Source organism: Bombina bombina, chromosome 2 (genome assembly GCF_027579735.1).
Source record: "Bombina bombina isolate aBomBom1 chromosome 2, aBomBom1.pri, whole genome shotgun sequence".
NCBI lineage: Eukaryota > Metazoa > Chordata > Amphibia > Anura > Bombinatoridae > Bombina > Bombina bombina.
In genome coordinates this window covers 540558400-540578683 of record NC_069500.1, presented here as the reverse complement: position 1 = coordinate 540578683, position 20284 = coordinate 540558400, and the positions used below count along the sequence as shown (strand labels likewise).

At 40.7% G+C, this 20284-nt stretch overlaps 1 protein-coding gene across 4 annotated transcripts in view; it reads right to left on the bottom strand.

Annotated features, from left to right (window-relative positions):
- Positions 1 to 20284, bottom strand: part of SEMA4D (semaphorin 4D) — a 397671-nt gene that overhangs the window by 150622 nt on the left and 226765 nt on the right. For all 4 annotated transcript variants that reach the window (XM_053702391.1, XM_053702393.1, XM_053702392.1 and 1 more), the window contains exons 12-14: positions 20254 to 20284; positions 12839 to 12954; positions 4501 to 4673 (exon numbers count right to left, since the gene is read on the bottom strand). The exon at positions 20254 to 20284 is cut by the window's right edge and continues 192 nt beyond it. In XM_053702391.1, coding sequence (XP_053558366.1) covers positions 4501 to 4673; positions 12839 to 12954; positions 20254 to 20284 — 320 coding nt within the window. The remainder of the gene's footprint in view (positions 1 to 4500; positions 4674 to 12838; positions 12955 to 20253) is intronic.

Below are 20284 nucleotides of genomic sequence, written 5' to 3'. Positions count from 1 at the left end.
AACGTAAAAGGTCTCTCCCTACTTGTCATAATTCTGATGAAGTTTGTATTGATCAACAGCATACTGAAGTATATTCTGTTGATGAGGATTTCTCTGGCTCAGAGGATCCTACTTCAGACTCTGAAAATTGATAAATCATCCTTTCTTTTTAAGATGGAATATATCCGTTCTTTGTTGAATGAAGTATTGTTAACTTTGGGTATTGAGAAATGTAGTCCTCTTGATAACAAGAATTCAAACGTTTGAATTCTGTTTTTAAGATTTCTGAGGTTACTACTGAAGTTTTTCCTATTCCAGATGCTATCTCTAATATGATTACAAAGGAATTGTCTAAGCCTGGTACTTTTTAATCCTTCTTCTAGGTTTAAAAAGTTGTATCCTTTACCTGTGTCCAATTTGGAGATTTGGGGAAAAGTTCCTAAGGCTGATAGGAAGATTGAATCTTATTTTAGGAAGGCATATTTACATACTGGCTATATTCTTAGACCTGCTATTTCTATTATTGCTGCTGCTTCAACTTTTTGGTTGGACAGTTTAGCACAGCAGTTATCAGATCCTGATTGGTCTAACATTGTTCTTTTAAATTTTTTTGTAATAGTCCCATCTTTTAAGATGGTGACTATAAGGACTATTCTGCCTTTTATTCAGCAAGGTCATTTAATATCCACAATAGACTTACAGGATGCTTATCTTCATATTCCGATTCACACAGACCACTATCTGTTTCTGAGATTCTCTTTTCTAGACAGGCATTACCAATTTGTCGCTCTTCCATTTGGCCTAGCGACAGCTCTGAGAATCTTTTCAAAGGTTCTCGTGCCCTTCTATCTAATCAGAGAGCAGGGTATTGCGGTGTTTCCTTATTTGGACGATATCTTGGTACTAGCTCAATCTTTTCATTTAGCAGAATCTCACACGAAACAACTTGAAAGACATGGTTGGAGGATCAATTTACAAAAGAGTTTGATTCCTCAGGCAAAGATCTCCTTTTTAGGTTTCCAGATTCAGTGTCCATGACTTTCTTTGACTGAAAAGAGACGAAAAAAGTTAGTGTTAGCTTTTCTAAACCTTCAGTCTCTATCATTCCCTTAAGTGGATATATGCATGAAAGTTTTAGGTCTCATGATTGCAGTATCGGACGCGATCCCCATTGCTCGTTTTCATATAAGACTTCTTCAGCTTTGCATGTTGCACCAATGGTGCAGGGATTATACTCTGATATCACAGCTGATATACTTGAGTCCCAGCATTCAATAATCTGTCTAGATGGTTAAACCATCACCTTATTGTTCAAGGGGCCACCTTTGTTCGTCCTTCCTGGACTGTGATCACAACAGATACAAGTCTTACAGGTTGGGGAGCTGTCTGGGGGTCACTGACAGAACAAGGGGGCTGGGAACCTCAGGAGGCGAGGTTACCAATCAATATTTTAGAACTCTGTGCTATTTTCAGAGATCTTCAGGCTTGGCCTCTATTGAAGAGAGAAATGTATATTCAATTCCAGACAGACAATATCACTACAGTGGCATATGTCAATCATCAAGGGGGGACTCACAGTCTTTCAGCAATGAAAGAAGTACCTCTGATACTTTCTTGGACGGAATCAAACTCTTGTCAAATTTCTGCGGTGCATATCCCAGGAGTAGACAATTGGGAAGCAGATTATCTCAGTTGACAGACTTTACATCCGGGAGAGTGGTCTCTCCATCCAGATGTGTTTTGTCAATTGGTACAGATGTGGGGTCCCCCAGAAATAGATCTGATGGCCTCGTATCTGAACAAGAAGCTGCCAGGGTACCTTTCCAGGTGCAAGGATCATCAGGCAAAGATCGTAGGGGCTCTAGCAGTTCATTGGCCTTACCAACCTGCTTACATTTTTCTGCCTCCGGTTCTTCTTTCAAAGGTGATCTCCAAGATCATAATGGAACAATCTTATGCGTTCCTGATAGCTCCAGCTTGGCCTCTCAGGTTTTGGTATGCGGACCTTGTCAGGATGTCCAGTTGCCAACCTTGGCCACTTCCTTTAAGGCCAGACCTTCTGTCTCAAGGGTGGTTTTTCCATCAGGATCTCAAATCTCTAAATTTGATGGCTTGAAAATTGAACGTTGGGTGCTTAGGTCAGAGGTTTTTCTGACTCAGTGATTAGCAATATGATACAGGCTCGTAAGTCTGTCTCCAGGAAAATTTATCATCGGGTTATGGTGTTCCACTCATAATTATTCTTGGCATTCTTTCAGAATTCCTAGGATTTTACAGTTTCTTCAGGATGGTTTGGATAAAGGGTTTGTCTGCAAATACTTTGAAAGGACAAATTTCTGCTCCGTCTTATTTCATAAAAAGATTGCTAAACTTCCTTATATTCATCGTTTTGTTCAGGCTTTGATTTGTATTAAACCCGTTATTTAATCTATTTCTCCTCCTTGGAGTCTCAATTTGGTTTTGAAAAATGTGCAGGCTCCTCCTTTTGAGCCTTTGCATTATTTGGATATTAAACTACTTTCTTGAAAAGTGTCATTTATTTTGGCTCTCTCTTCTGCTAGAAGAGTTTTTCTCTTGTAAGTCTCCTTATCTGATTTTCCATCAGGATAAGGCTGTTTTGCGGACTTCATTAAAATTTTTGCCTAAAGTTGTGAATTCTAACAACATCAATAGGTAACTTGTTGTTCCTTCTTTATGTCCTAATCCTAAGAATACTCTTGAAAAGGCTCTACATTCTTTGGATGTGGCAAGAGATTTAAAATATTATGTTGAGGCTACTAAAGATTTCAGAAAGACTTCTAGTCTATTTGTTATTTTTTCTGGCTCCAGGAAAGGTCAGAAAGCCTCTGCCATTTCTTTTGCATCTTGGTTCAAAAAGCTTTTGATTCACAAAGCTTATTTGGAGGCAGGGCAGTCTCCACCTCAGAGAATTACAGCTCATTCTACTAGATCAGTTGCCACTTCTTGGGCTTAAGAATGAAGCTTCAGTTGATCAAATTTGCAAAGCTGCAACTTGGTCTTCTTTGCATACTTTTACTAAATGTTACCATTTTGATGCGTTTGCTTCTTCGGAAGCAGCCTTTGGTAGAAAAGTTCTTCAGGCAGTTGTCTCAGTTTGATTCTAATGCCTTATGATTTGCGTTTTTCTGACATTTTTAAGAAAACAATTCTTTTTTTTATTTAATTTCGCAGCTGATTTAGCCGTTTTTATTTTATCCCTCCCTCTCCAGTGACTCGTGGACTTCCACATCTTGGGTATTATATCCCATACGTCACTAGCTCATGGACTCTTGCCACAAATAAAGCAATTTATATAAGAACCTGATAAATTAATTTCTTTCATAGTGGCAAGAGTCCATGAGACCCACTCTATTTTTGTGGTTATGATTTTTTTGTATAAAAGCACATTATTTTTTCCATTTCCTCTTTTTTATATGCGTTTTACTCCTTACTTCTTGGCTATATGTTAAACTGAAGTTGACTCTTGCCACTATGAAATAAATTAATTTATTAGGTAAGTTTTTACATAAATTATGTTTTTTAAACAATAATTCTGGAGTAGACTGTCCCTTTAATATTCTTTTGTACAAGAAATGCTAGGCAACTACATAACAGACAAGAATACAAAGGGGGTACAAGTCTGAAAGGACACTATCCTAAAGGGCAAGTTAATGAGCTCTGTCTGTCCCCAGATGAGTGCTTCTCATGTGTTTTTGTTTTTTTAATGTTTTGTAATAAACTTTTAGACTTCAATATATAATAAAAGCAAGATTAGTAGTCTGAGATTAATGAGAGCCAAAGAAAGGTCTCCATTTTTATAATAATCATTACTACATTGGTTTGTTTAATTCTGCAATACAAAAAAAGAAAAAAAAAAAACTTTCATAAAGAAAGAATCTTTTATAGCAGACTTCTTATTTTGAAAATGCTCCAAAATGCAGCCTTTTTCTACACACAAAAATGTGCTAACTTCCATACAGGAAGTGATTGACAGCAACCTTAGTTGGCTGTGGAATGAGACCTCATTTTGCAGCCTATCAAAACCTGAATATCCTTTAAAAAGAGTACATTTATAAAGCACTCTGTATGGGGCATTGGAGTTCTAAACCATGAGGATTCCAATTAGATGAACTTTAAATTACAACTGAAATCCCTTTAAAATTTATGCACATTAAAATAACGCAGTTGAACTGGCTCATGTCTGCCCTGATTGCATTTGACTAGTAAATCTGATATACCCGATGCCAGGATAACACAAGTCGCAAATAACTAGCCATGTTTTAAGAGCGTCCTTATTTGAACACAGTTGAGCTGATCTCTGTATTAATGCATTATTAATTATTCGGCACAACCCATTTACATACAAACAAAATTAACTTAATATATAAAATGTGTCAATATCACTAGATTTACCTAGTTCTGAAACACATCAACCTGACTTCCCTAGACAAAATGAATAGCCCATGCTAGTCCTCCCTTAATACAATTTTACATTTGCATAAATGTCTAGCCTCAATATACCTGTCTGTATTCCCCTCCTGAAGAATGTCAACACAGGAATTTTTCTCTGGATGCCAGGCGCAGTACGGATCCCTGGTCAGGACACAGTCTACACAGGAAGTGAACTTGTCACAAAATGAAACGGGAGACTGAACCACCCGATTATTGGAGCCAGCATAGATATATCTTTTGCTCTGTGTGAGAAAAGCAAAGAAAAAAAATATACTGGGTAAAAACAGAGCATGGAAGAAAGTTGGTATTAAAAGGGACATTAAACCCTATTTTTTTCTTTCATGATTCAGATAGAGAATACCATTTAAAACAAGTTTCTAATTTACTTCTACTATCTAATTTGCTTCATTCTCTTGATATTCTTTCCTGATAAGCATATCTAGACAGACCCAGTAGCTGCTGATTGGTGGCTGCACAGATGCCTCATGCGATTGGCTCACCCATGTGCATTGCCATTTCTTTAGCAAAGGATATCTAAAGAATGAAGCAAATTAGATAATAGAAGTAAATTGGAATGTTGTTTAAAATTGTATTCTCTGTTTGAATCATGAAATAATTTTTTTGGGTTTAATGTCCCTTTAAATTAAATTTAAAAACACAAATACAAAAAAAGGTTTTCATTTGGGTTTCCTTTTGTAAAAATAAAAAATATATAATAATAATAATAATAATAATAATAATAATAATAATAATAAAGGGAGAAAAAATAATGCATCCCATGAAAGTTTTTTTTCCAGACTCCTGTACAATTACTATGTTATGAAAAAGACAAATTATTAAAAAAAAAATAATAACCAAGACACTTGCAGTTTATTTGGGATTACATCCGGAAATGTTTACATAAAACATTAGACCAATGAATATACTAAGTAAGTTACACATTATAGTAAGGAGAGTATCATTTTCTAAACCAAACAATTTATATCAGTAAACACTATTATAATATAAAATGTTTAAAAGGACATAAAACCCAACATTTTCCTTTCATGATACAGAAAAATAGTAAGCAATTGTAAACAGATCTCCAATTTACGTCTATTATCTAATTTGCTTTGTCCTCTTCGCATTGTTTGTTGAAAAGCATACCCTGATAGGCTGAGGAACAGCAATGCACTACTGGGAGCTAGCTGCTGATTGGTGACTGCATATTATATGCCTCTTATAGGCTCACCCAATGTGTTCAGCTAGCTCCCAGTAACCCATACTTCAAGTAGTCAGTCCAGATTGACTCCTCCCAGTAGGGCAAATTTAGCTATTAAAAACAACTGCAGCAAGCAAGGCTTTAATGCATTAAACATTGCACACCTAAAATGTGAGTTTATTGCAAAAATGCAGAAAAATCATGTAATGTAATTTCAAGGGGTTTAATGTCCGTTTATAGGAATAGTAAACATTTGTTGCTTTTGTGTAAAAATTGTGCTTGGTCCCATGCTCCCGAAACAGGCCAAAAAGGAAAAATCTGTAACCTAGGTTTTCAAAATGCTGCAAACTACCTAATGCAGTTATTTGATTTGCAGCATTTGCAAGTTACAGAATATGCTTTTTGCCCTCTTTAGGGAGAGTAGGACAAACATTTTTACACAAAAGCAAGAGCGGTGTTTAATGGCTCATTAAAAAAAAAAAAAGGGACATGAAACTCAAAAACACAACTCCCCAGAATATTTTAATGAGGTATAATAAAAGTTATAATGTAATGTACTTTCATTATTTATTTTTATACTTTTTCTTGTAAAATTGTGCATTTTCCTCATAAGATTTGGAAGTGCATACTCCAGAAGTCAGTTCCCAAGCCCTGGAACATGCTACACAGAGAATGCTTATATTAGTGTAACAGCCCATTTTTTGGCCTCATAATAGGAGGGAATATTAACATATTCATGAAGCTATTTAAAAAGACATTAAAAGGGACAGGATACCCAATGTTGAAGCAACTGTAAGTGCTGCAGCATAGCTGTAAAAATCAGACTAGAAAATCTCACCTGAACATCTCAATGTAAAAATGAAGATTATTTTACCTCAAAATCTCTACCCATTATAAAGGGACTTTAAGCAGCCAATCAAAATGCTAGTTCCGGCACTTCCAAAGGGGGCGTGCATCTGGCATGTGCAGTGTAATAATGTTATTATCCTTTAGTAAGGATGTTTACATCTTTTTACAAAAATGCTGCCTGACTTTCATGTTATTTAGTATATGGGTATTATGTCCCTTTAAACACTCAATATATTTTCTCTAATTATGGGTATTGCCATTTTGAAACCTAGGTTACACTGCAGGTATCTGAAGGAAAGCTGCTGCACATGTACAAACACAGGTACTGGGATGCAGTGACTAAAGGGAGTTTCACATAGCAGCACCTATAACTATAGGGAGGCGGGGCATAACCTAAACACTATGCTTATAAAGTGTATTTAGTGTTTATAGTACCCCTTTTATGGATATGTCCCTGAACTGCAAAAACAAATTATGCTTACCTGATAATTTCATTTCTATCTGTGGGAGGAGAGTCCACTGCTTCATTCATTACTTGTGGGAATTAAGAACCTGGCCACCAGGAGGAGGCAAAGACACCCCAGCCAAAGGCTTAAAATATCTCCCCCACTCCCCTCATCCCCCAGTCATTCTTCCAAGGGAACAAGGAACAGTAGGAGAAATATCAGGGTATAAATGGTCCCAGAAGAACAATTAAATTTAGGTTCCCCCCCCCCCCAGAGAAACGGGCGGGATCAGTGAACTCTCCTCCCACAGATGGAAATGAAATTATCAGGTAAGCATAATTTATGTTTTCCATCTTGATGGGAGGAGAGTCCACTGCTTCATTCATTACTTGTGGGAACAAATACCCAAGCTCTAGAGTACAATGAAGAAAATGAAAGGGTAAAAGGAGGACCCTATACTGAGGGCACCACAACCTGACGAACCTTTCTCCCAAAAGCTGCTTCCGCCGAAGCAAAAACATCAAATATGTAAAATGTTCAAAAGAATGTAAAGAGGACCAAGTAGCCGCCTTACAAATCTGCTCCATTGAAGTCTCGTTCTTAAAGGCCCAAGAAGAGGCCACAGCTCTAGTTGAATGAGCCGTAATCCTCAGGAGGCGGCTTATTTCGTGCAGTCTCAATGCGAAACGGAGAACACTCATCAGTCAAAAGATAAGGACGTCGAAGAGGCCCTCTGACCCCCATGCTTCCCGAAAAGAGAACAAACCGATAAAGAAGTTTGTCTAAATTCCTACGTGGCCTGAAGATAGGACTTCAAGGCACAAACCCCATCCAGAATTACGTTGAAAGGAACCACAATCTCTTGATTGGTGTTGTGAATTGACACAACCTTAGGGAGAAAACCTAACTTGCTTCGTAGAACAACCTTATCAGCATGGAAAGCCAGATAAGGAGGGACACATTGCAAGGCAGAAATCACAGATACTCTGCGCGCAGAAGCAATAGCCCGTAGAAAAGGAACCTTCCAAGACAGTTTAAATGTCTACATCATGCATAGGCTCCAACAGAGCCCATGCAAAACCTAAAGAACAAGATTCAAACGCCAAAGAGGAGCAATAGATCTAAACACAGGTCTGATCCTAGCAGAACCTTAACAAGTGACTGCATATCAGGAAGCTCAGAGAATCTCTTGTGCAGTAACACAGACCGGGCTGAAATCTGACCCCTCAGGGGACATGTAGAAAAGCCCTTCTCCAGTTCATCCTGGAGTACAGAATAAGTAGGTCTTCCACACCTTATGATGCGATGAGCAACCAGCTACGAGCTTGAATGAGAGTAAAAATAAACACTCTCAAACCACCCTCTCTTGGCTAGGACTAAGCGTTCAATCTCCACGCAGTCAGCCTCAGATCTAGACATAGATGAACAAAAAGACCTTGGTCAGCAGATCCCTGTGACAAGGTAACTTCCACAAACCATATCCTTCGCGGCCAAGAAAAAGCAATCAGTATCACTGACGCCTGCTTGATTCGAGCCACTACACTAGGAAGTAGTGGTAACGGTCGTAAAAGATAAATTAGTTTGAACCTCCAAGGCACCGCTAATACATCTGTTAGCTCCGCCTAAGGATCCCTGTACCTCGACCCATATCTGGGTAACTAGGTAATGAGACGTCATAAGATCTTCCTCTTGCAAATCTCTGCAAACACTCAGGATGGAGAGACCAATCCCCCGGATTAAAGTATTGTCTGCTGAGGAAATCCGCTTCCCAGTTGTCCACACCCGGAATGTTTATCGCTGACCGCAAACAAATGTGGGTCTCCACCCACTCCAGAATCCGAGATACTTCCCTCATAGCTAGGGAGCTTCTAGCCCCCCCCCCCCCCATCGATGGTTAATGTAAGCCACCGAGGATATTTTGTCTGATTGGAATCTGATAAACTGGGACAAACCCAGCAGAGGCCAAGCCTTCAGAGCATTGTATATTGCCCGAAGATCCAAATGCGATAGTGAAGGAGCTTTTCCTCCTGAGTCCATAGGCCCTTACAGACAGACTGGCAACCGTAGTCACAATCGCCCAGGATGTTCTTGAGACTGACATCCCTTGGGTCAAGTGATCCAGACAAAAACCCCAGAGAGCGATTCTCTCAATCCATTGTCCAGAGAAATCTGTTGAGACAGATCCGAATGATCGCCATTCCACTGCTTCAGCATGCGCAGATGCAACAGTCTGAGGTGAAACCTGGCATGGAAATGATGTCCATGCTGGACACCATGAGACCAATCACCCTCCAGGAGGTCTGGAGGGTGAGACATGTTGAAGCTAGTCTGCAATGTCTCTGGTCTGTTAGAAAAATGATCATGTCTATGGAGACTATTATAGTACCTGGGAATTCCACCCTGGTACGCGATACAAGAAAACTCTAGATTTATCTTCCATCCATGGGATCGAAGAAGACAAAAAGGAGAAATCCCGAATGGTCCACTCTCCGAAAAACTTCTTGGAGAATGCTGCGTTGGCCGTGTTAACTACTTGGAGGCAGTTACGCTCCCCACTATACCAGCTAGACCAAACAGAAGATCAATAAACTGGAAGTGTTGGTCCAGGAACGCAAACCCTAGGAACTGGAAGTGGTCCTTGAGGATTGGTACGTGAATGGAGCATCCTTAAGATCTATCGTGGTCATGAGCTGCCCTTCTCGAACGAGGGGAAGAATGGACCCATTGTTTCCCTCTTGAACGAGGGGACATTTAAAACTTGTTTAAGCACAGGTCCAAATCGGCCGGAAAGTTCCCTCCTCCTTTGGAACCACGAAAAGGTTTGAATAGTATTCCAAACCTCTCACTGCGATAGGCACCGGGACAATAACTCCTAAGAAAACAGATCGCGTACACAACCCAGAAAAGCTTAACTGCCCTTGGGTGGCAGAGACTTGATACCCATCTTGCAACCCTGAACTATGACCTCCGGGTGCACGTCCCTGAACCAAGCGACTGAAAAGAGCGACAGTTTGCCCCCTACATGATCCAGAAGAGGACCAGGGACCAAACGTTCATGCCGACTTAGACTCGGCGGGCTTCTTGCTCTGCTTGGATTTATTCCAGGACTGAGCCGGCGTCCAAGAGCTCTTTTTTTGCTCAGGCTTAGCAGAGGACTGCTGACATGGTCTTTATCAAAACTAAAAGAACGAAAATTGTCCTTAGACTCGTTCATATTCTCTTGTGGTAGAAGGACACCCTTGCCCCCTGTGATCATGGAGATATTTGAGTCCAGGCCTGGACCAAACAAAATCATTCCCTTAAAGGGGAGGGAAAGAAGTCTAGAATTAGAAGTCATATCCGCAGACCATGACTTCAGCCAGAGCCCAACGGGCCTGAATAGAAAAGGCTGAAGTCTTATCATTTAGGTGAATAATCTGCCCAATAGTATCCCAGAAAAAAGAATTGGCAACCCTCAAGGCCATAAATCTTTCTTGAGTAATGTCGAGGGGACCTCTCCACCCGGATCAATCCTATAAGGATTCACACCAGAAGGTAGTTTCTCCAGCAACCGCTGCAACCGCCGCCTCCGATTGAAACAAATATCCAGTATGTTGAAAACAACTGTCTTAACAGAGTTTCCATCCTTTATCCATGGGCTCTCAAAACGAAGAGCTATCCTCAACCGGGATAGTAATACGTTTAGTAAGGGTGAAGATAGCTCCATCCCTTTTAGGGACGGAACCTCACAACTCCATTAAAAGTCCAGGGCCAGAAACGATTTGTTAAAGGGAGAAGAGAGGAACAATCCAGTCCCATTCATTCTTAATATGTTTGCCATCTAACAGGAGCAGGGAAGGATAAGGTACCACCCTGTCCTCAAACTCTATCCTTTAGGAATTAAAGGTTCCTCAGGCAGTTTGGCCTCTGGAACCACTGAATTCGCAAAAAACATCCTTTAGAAGAAAGCGTCAATTCCTAAAACTAAAGTCTGGTTCCTCAGCAGCCGCAGGTTTAGAGGCAGCAGACTCTGACCCAGAATGTTCATACTCTGAAGTCTCAGAAAGAATTTCATCTTCTGATAACCCTATCAGTTAAATCCAATAAATTTTCTAATGTACTCTGGGAAGGAGTGCCATATGTAACCTTTAGCTTGTGCTTAGCAGGGCGAGGTAAAGCATTAAAAGCTGCAGACACCGCCGTCTAAGCTGCGCTGTAACGTCTGGTGAAAAATGGCCCCCTCCAGATGGAGGATCAGCAATGCAACAGGAAACTGCATGTGTCGTGAGATAAGCATGTAGGGTATGCACCTCATTGGGCGACAACTCCACAGAGGTGGACGGCTCAGTGGTATAAAACATGTTTGATATTATCACATTATGAAGGTATATGGAACATAAATCAGGGGGCGGTAAGGCCTCCTCACATTATAAACAGGAATTACTCTTTAGAAATAGAGGGCGTGCCCTCTAAGTAACAGAATCCTCCATCGCTAGTGCAATAACCGGAGAACTATAAAAATAAAACATTTTATAAAAAAAAACTGCACCTTTATATCCCAATGGCTGTGGTACTCGCCACCTCCCATGACCCAGACAGTACAGGGAGTTAGGACTCCTCTCTGATAGACACCCGGTCAGGAAAGAGGGAAGAATCGTATGGTGCACAATGCAGGACCATCCCTGCTATGAGAAAAAGCATGCCAAGCTTGTAAGCTGCATGGCTTCCAAAGTGAAAGTGAAACCCGTACATTCCATAACAGCCTATGAGCCCATAACATCTCGCACAAAGCAGCATAAAATCAAATAAACATAAGATTATTCCCCCCTGTTCAATAATCCCCCTCAGGAGATATTAACCCTCGATTCTATACAGATAAAAGGAGTCACACTGTGACCCTGTCTTCTAGCGTTATCATACATGTATAAAAAATGAAACAATCTTACCAGAATCCATGCCGTGGAACAGGAACACGGTCTTTTAAGTGTGACAGGTCAGTAGCATCGCTCCCGACATGGACTTGAGAGCAGAAAGCAGGCAGCGAAACTCGTCAACACCGATTGCTTAAGGAGCTGTTAATATGAGTGGGATGGTTTCACAGAAAAACTCCCCCTGTATCTCCGGACTTTAACTTTCACCCATGCTCTCACTGAGAGGCTGACAGGACTACTTAAAACTCCAGTCTCATTGCGAAGAGTACTACCCTCCATAGGAGACTACTCCGAATCTTTTGACACTGCTCTGCCAACCTCCTGTGACGAAAGGCAAAGAATGACTGGGGGAGGTATTTAAGCCTTTGGCTGGTGTGTCGGTCTCCTCCTGGTGGCCAGGCTCTTAATTCCCACAAGTAATGAATGAAGCAGTGGACTCTCCTCCCATTAAGATAAAAATAATGCAAGTTTTGCTAAAAAAAAATAATGACAGCCACTTTAAATAATTTTAAAATATTTAGTATGTATGAAGAGATTTACTAATGTGGTGCTTAAAGGGTCATTATAGTAAAAAAAAAAATAACTCATGTCATTTTAAGACTAGCGACCCTGCAACCATGTGTTTAACCCTTAAAAGAGGTTAAACACACAGAAGTACTGCTCAGATCCCGAGCAGAAACTGCCGCTAACCCAATCAGTTGCAGTGGCATGACTCAGCTATGTAACTAGCATTGCGGATTGGATCAGCGGCAGTTTCTGCTTGGGAACCGAATGGTACCTCTATGTATGTTTAACCCTTTTGTGGGTTCAAGATTGCAGTGTCGCTAGCCTTTCCTTAGTGAATAGATAGTAGCCTGGGTTTGAAATCCTAAAAGTAAATAATCTAAATAACTATTACGACCATCACTTGTGTTGATTATTGGTTCCTATAAAATTAGTCACACATCTTTACTACAGCACATAGTAAAACACACCCATCATTTCCTTTTCAATATTTTTACCTGCTTGTTGGAAAGCAGCAATGTCTGAACAGGTTGTTGATCAGGTAACAGCTCAATTTCCTCAATAATATGCATTTCATTTTCATGACTGAAAGCCTTATGCAACATGCCTTTATCTGCAGAAAGAAGTTTCACATACAAATGATCAGGCGGATCAGAGTACAATTATAAAAGAGAAAATCCAGAATCTATTGCCAAAATAAGGACATGAGATAAATATTTTGTATTGTACATGACAATTGCTGTGCAAGTATTCCAAAGATTCCACATACTAATTTCTTATCTTATTTCTGGATAAATATCAATTTGGTGCAATAAGTGATAACACATATATACATAAAATATATGATCTCATAAACAGTATTAATGTTTATCAAAGGGGCGGGAAATTAAACTGTGTTCTGTCCTTTTAATATACAGATTTTGCAAATTAAACTTTTAATTACATAACTTCTTTGTATAGTAGACACTGCTGGTTTTTGCCTGCTCAACAGGTGTCTGATCATAAAACATGCGAAAAGTTAGGAAACCGCTGCTCGTTAAATACGGATTGTAGGTTCCCTTGTGAGAACCTGCAGTCGTAGGAAGACGAAGCCTGCCGAAGGGGTTGATAAATGTTTGTTTTAATTGCTGAAAGGGGAAAAACTATCACTACAATGCAAGAATGCTGGCCACAATGTTACTTAAAGGGACAGTCTACTCCAAAATGTTTGTTTAAAAAAGATAATCCCTTTAGTACCCATTCCCCAGTTTTGCATAACCAACACTGTTATTTTAATATACTTCTTACCTCTGATTACCTTGTATCTAAGCATCTTCTGACAGCCCCCTTATCACATGACTTTCCATTTATTTTCTATTTCTTGCATTGTATCTAATTAGTGCAGTGTCATGCACAACCCCACGGGAGAGAGCACAATGTTATCTATATGGCACACATGAACTATCAGTCTCTTGTTGTGAAAAGCAAATTCAAAAGCATGTGATAAGAGGCTGTCTGTAGTGGCTTAAAAACCAGCAGACATTTAGAGCTTGAAATGTTATAGAGTATATTAAAATAACAATATTAGTTGTGCAAAGCTGGGGAATGGGTAGTAAAGGTGTTAGCTATCTTCTGAAACAATAATAATTTTGGTGTTGACTGTCCCTTTAAAGTGATATTAAACTGTAGCGTCTTTGAAACGCTAGTCTGCATGTAAGGAGCAAAATAAAAGCACGTTCATTCAAGATGTTTAATTAAACACGCTAAAAACATAATTTATGCTTACCTGATAAATTTATTTCTCTTGTGGTGTATCCAGTCCACGGATCATCCATTACTTGTGGGATATTCTCCTTCCCAACAGGAAGCTGCAAGAGGATCACCCACAGCAGAGCTGTCTATATAGCTCCTCCCCTAACTGCCACTACCAGTCATTCGACCGAAGACAAGCAAGAGAAAGGAGAAACTATAGGGTGCAGTGGTGACTGTAGTTTAAAAATAAAAAACACCTGCCTTAAAATGACAGGGCGGGCCGTGGACTGGATACACCACAAGAGAAATAAATTTATCAGGTAAGCATAAATTATGTTTTCTCTTGTAAGGTGTATCCAGTCCACGGATCATCCATTACTTGTGGGATACCAATACCAAAGCTATAGGACACGGATGAAGGGAGGGACAAGGCAGGCGCTTAAACGGAAGGCACCACTGCCTGCAAGACCTTTCTCCCAAAAATAGCCTCCGAAGAAGCAAAAGTATAAAATTTATAGAACTTTGAAAAAGTATGAAGCGAAGACCAAGTCGCCGCCTTACAAATCTGTTTTTTAATCTCATTTTTAAAAGCCCATGTGGAAGCTACCGCTCTAGTAGAATGAGCTGTAATCCTTTCAGGAGGCTGCTGGCCAGCAGTCTCATAAGCTAAGCGTATTATACTCCTTAGCCAAAAAGAAAGAGGTTGCCGAAGCCTTTTGGCCTCTCCTCTGTCCAGAGTAGACAACAAACAATGCAGATGTTTGACGAAAATCTTTAGTAGCTTGTAAATAAAACTTTAAAGCACAAACCACGTCAAGATTGTGTAAAAGACGTTCCTTCTTTGAAGAAGGATTAGGACACAGTGACGGTACAACAATCTCCTGATTGATATTTTTATTAGATACCACCTTTGGTAAAAAACCAGGTTTGGTACCCTTGAAGAACCTTAAGAACTAAATTTAAACTCCATGGCGGAGCAACAGGTTTAAACAAAGGCTTGATTTTGACTAAAGCCTGACAAAACGCCTGCACGTCTGGAACCTCAGCCAGACGTTTGTGCAAAAGAATAGACAGAGCAGAAATCTGTCCTTTTAAGCAACTAGCTGACAAACCCTTCTCCAATCCTTCTTGGAGAAAAAGATAATATCCTAGGAATCCTGACCTTACTCCATGAGTAACCCTTGGATTCACACCAATAAAGATATTTACACCATATCTTATGATAGATTTTCCTGGTGACAGGCTTTCGCGCCTGTATTAAGGTATCAATGACCGACTCGGAGAAACCACGATTTGATAAAATCAAGCGTTCAATCTCCAAGCAGTCAGCCGCAGAGAAATTAGATTTGGATGGTTGAAAGGACCCTGAAGTAGAAGGTCCTGCCTCGGAGGCAGAGTCCATGGTGGAAAAGATGACATGTCCACCAGATCTGCATACCAAGTCCTGCGTGGCCACGCAGGTGCTATCAAAATTACAGATGCTCTCTCCTGTTTGATCTTGGCAATCAGACGAGGGAGCAGAGGAAACGGTGGAAACACATAAGCCAGGTTGAAGGACCAAGGCGCTGCTAGAGCATCTATCAGCGCTGCCTTGGGATCCCTGGACCTGGATCCGAAACAAGGAAGCTTGGCGTTCTGGCGAGAGGCCATGAGATCCAGTTCTGGTTTGCCCCAACGTTGAATCAACTGTGCAAACACCTCCGGATGGAGCTCCCACTCCCCCGGATGAAAAGTCTGACGACTTAGAAAATCTGCCTCCCAGTTCTCTACTCCTGGGATATGGATAGCTGATAGATGGCAAGAGTGAATCTCTGCCCATTGAATTATCTTTGAAACCTCCAACATCGCTAGGGAACTCCTTGTTCCCCCTTGATGGTTGATGTAAGCTACAGTCGTGATGTTGTCCGACTGAAATCTGATGAACCTCACTGCCGCTAGCTGAGGCCAAGCCTGAAGAGCATTGAATATCGCTCTTAGTTCCAGAATGTTTATTGGAAGGAGTGCCTCCTCCTGAGTCCACGACCCCTGAGACTTCAGAGAGTTCCAGACTGCACCCCAGCCCAGAAGGCTGGCATCTGTTGTTACTATTGTCCAATCTGGCCTGCGGAAGGTCATACCTTTGGACAGATGGACCCGAGATAGCCATCAGAGAAGAGAATCCCTGGTCTCTTGATCCAGATTTAGTAGAGGGGACAAATCTGTGTAATCCCCATTCCACTGACTGAGCATGCAGAGTTGCAGCGGTCTGAGATGTAGGCGGGCAAACTGAACTATGTCCATTGCCGCTACCATTAAGCCGATTACTTCCATACACTGAGCCACCGAAGGGCGAGAAGTAGAATAAAGAACACGGCAGGAATTTAGAAGTTTCGACAACCTGGCCTCTGTCAGGTAAATCCTCATTTCTACAGAATCTATCAGAGTTCCCAGGAAGGAAACTCTTGTGAGAGGGGATAGAGAACTCTTCTTTTCGTTCACTTTCCACCCATGAGACCTCAGGAATGCCAGAACAATGTCCATATGGGACTTGGCAATTTGGAAATTCGACGCCTGTATCAGAATGTCGTCTAAGTAAGGGGCTACTGCTATGCCCCGCGGCCTTAGGACCACCAGAAGTGACCCCAGAACCTTCGTAAAGATTCTTGGTGCCGTAGCTAACCCAAAGGGAAGAGCCACAAACTGGTAATGCCTGTCTAGGAAGGCGAACCTTAGAAACCGATTATGATCTTTGTGTATCGGAATGTGAAAATAAGCATCCTTTAAGTCCACGGTAGTCATGTATTGACCCTCCTTGATCATAAGTAGGATGGTTCGAATAGTCTCCATCTTGAAAGATGGGACCCTGAGAAATTTGTTTAGGATCTTGAGATCTAAGATTGGTCTGAAGGTTCCCTCTTTCTTGGGAACCACAAAGAGATTTGAATAGAAGCCTTGCCCCTGTTCCTCCTTTGGAACTGGGTGGATCACTCCCATAACTAGGAGGTCTTGAACACAATGTAAGAATGCCTCTCTCTTTATCTGGTCTGCAGATAATTGTGAAAGATGAAATCTTCCTTTTGGGGAAGAAACTTTGAAGTCCAGAAGATATCCCTGGGACACAATTTCCAACGCCCAGGGATCCTGGACATCTCTTGCTCAAGCCTGGGCGAAGAGAGAAAGTCTGCCCCCTACTAGATCCGTTACGGGGGCTGATCTTTCATGCTGTCTTAGAGGCAGCAGCAGGCTTCTTGGCCTGCTTACCTTTGTTCCAGGCCTGGTTAGGTCTCCAGACCGGCTCGGACTGGGTAAAATTTCCCTCTTGTTTTGCATTAGAGGGAGTTGATGCCGCGCTCGTCTTAAAGTTTCGAAAGGCACGAAAATTAGTTTGTTTGGTCCTTAATTTATTAGACCTATTCTGAGGAAGGGCGTGACCTTTTCCTCCAGTAATATCAGAAATGATCTCCTTCAGTCCAGGCCCGAATAGGGTCTGCCCCTTGAAGGGAATGTTGAGAAGCTTAGACTTTGAAGTAATGTCAGCTGACCAGTATTTAAGCCATAGCACCCTACGCGCCTGTATAGCAAAACCTGAGTTCTTAGCCGTTAGTTTGGTTAAATGAACAACGGCGTCAGAAACAAATGAATTAGCTAGCTTAAGCACTTTAAGCTTGTCAAGTATATCATCCAATGGAGTTTCTACCTGTAAGGCCTCTTCCAGAGACTCAAACCAGAAGGCCGCAGCAGCAGTGACCGGGGCAATGCATGCAAGAGGCTGGAGAATAAAACCTTGTTGAATAAACATTTTCTTAAGGTAACCCTCTAACTTTTTATCCATTGGATCTAGGAAAGCACAACTGTCCTCAACGGGAATAGTTGTACGCTTAGCTAAGGTAGAAACTGCTCCCTCCACCTTAGGGACCATTTGCCATAAGTCCCGTGTAGCGGCATCTATTGGAAACATTTTCTTAAAAATAGGAGGGGGAGAGAACGGTACGCCTGGTCTATCCCATTCCTTAGTAATAATTTCGGAAAACCTTTTAGGTATTGGAAAAACATCAGTGTAAACAGGCACTGCATAGTATTTATCCAATCTACACAATTTCTCTGGCACTATAATGGTGTCACAGTCATCCAGAGTAGCTAAAACCTCCCTGAGCAACACGCGGAGGTGTTCAAGCTTAAATTTAAATGTAGACATATCAGAATCAGGTTGAAGCATCTTCCCTGAGTCAGAAAAATCACCCACAGAAAGAAGCTCTCCTGCCTCAGCTTCTGCATATTGTGAGGGGATATCAGACATAGCTACTAAAGCGTCAGAGAGCTCTGTATTTTTTCTAGTCCCAGAGGTGTCTCGCTTTCCTTGTAACCCTGGTAGTTTGGACAATACCGCTGTAAGGGTATGATCCATAACTGCCGCCATGTCTTGTAAAGTAAACGCCATGGGCGCGCTAGATGTATTTGGCGCCACTTGAGCGGGAGTCCCTTAAGCGGGAGTCAAAGGTTCTGACACATGGGGCGAGTTAATCAGCATAACTTCCCCCTTGTCAATTTCCTCTGGTGATAAATCTTTTAAAGACAGAATATGATTTTTATAACTTAAAGTAAAATCAGTGCATTTGGTACACATTCTAAGAGGGGGTTCCACAATGGCTTCTAAACATAATGAACAAGGAGTTTCCTCTATGTCAGACACGTTTAAACAGACTAGCAATGAGACCAGCAAGCTTGGAAAACACTTTGATAAATGTAAACAAGCAAAAAATAAAAACGGTACTGTGCCTTTAAGAGAAACAAATTTTGTTAGAGATTGAAAAACAGTGATAAAAAGCAGTAAATCTTACGAAATTTTTACAGTGTGTATAATAGACTAACAGAGCATTGCACCCACTTGCAAATGGATGATTAACCCCTTAGTTTCAAAACCGGATAAAAAAAAACGATAAACGTTTTTTAACAGTCACAACAAACTGCCACAGCTCTGCTGTGGCCCTACCTGCTCATACAATGACTTTTGAAGGCACAAAAACCCTTTGTAGAGGTCCTAAGTGTTCAGGGAAGCTGGAAGTCTCAAGCTGCAAAAACTACTGCACGATTTAGGCCTGAAATTAGGTCCCTCCCAACCTGTACTCACAGTGAGAGGGCCATAAAAAACTATCCCTAGGCAAAATCTAGACAGCCATGTGGAAAAACTGGGCCCCAATAAAGTTTTATCACCAATATGTAGAAAAAAAAGTTTAAACACTTCCAGCAAACGTTATCTTATTTTCAGTAATGTGAGAAAGTAATAAGAATATTACCTTTTTACAGCAAGCATGATACTAGTCGTTATTAAATCACTGTAATCAGGCTTACCTTAAATAAATCCGGTATTAACAGCATTTTCTAGCATATTCATTTCTCTAGAAAAATTTAAACTGCACATACCTCATAGCAGGAGACCCTGCACGCCATTCCCCCAGCTGAAGTTACCTCTCTCTTCAGTTATGTGTGAGAACAGCAATGGATCTTAGTTACAACCTGCTAAGATCATCAAAAACCACAGGCAGACTCTTCAACTTTCTGCCTGAGGCTAAAACAGTACAACTCCGGTACCATTTGAAAATAATAAACTTTTGATTGAAGATAAACTACATAAATTTACCACATCTCTATAGCTACTTCTTATCTTGTCGAGAGCTGCAAGAGAATGACTGGTAGTGGCAGTTAGGGGAGGAGCTATATAGACAGCTCTGCTGTGGGTGATCATCTTGCAGCTTCCTGTTGGAAAGGAGAATATCCCACAAGTAATGGATGATCCGTGGACTGGATACACCTTACAAGAGAAACGTACCTTTATTTTATGTCTTTTTACTATCTTAACCCCATCAGACTGCCCTCTGCAAAGCTAAATTTTTTCACAAGGTGACATTTACACCTCTTCTCCAATAACTGCTGGCCATATGGCACTGAACGGTTCAAATGGCAGTCAGTTTAACACACACTGTTAGCTTCAAAACCAAAACACAAACATCTTTAACATACAAAATATTGTCTGCATGAAAAAATGAATGTTTTAAGATTGCGTGTGGAGTTATAGGATTAAAAAAAAAACAGAAACACATTGCCTTGGTGTGTATAGGATTTAAAACAATAAACAAGGAGTTTGAGGATTAAAAAAAACAAAATACAAATAAAAAAAAAAGACAACGTAAATAATCAGGTATACCTGTACTCATAAACATGATGTCATAAATATT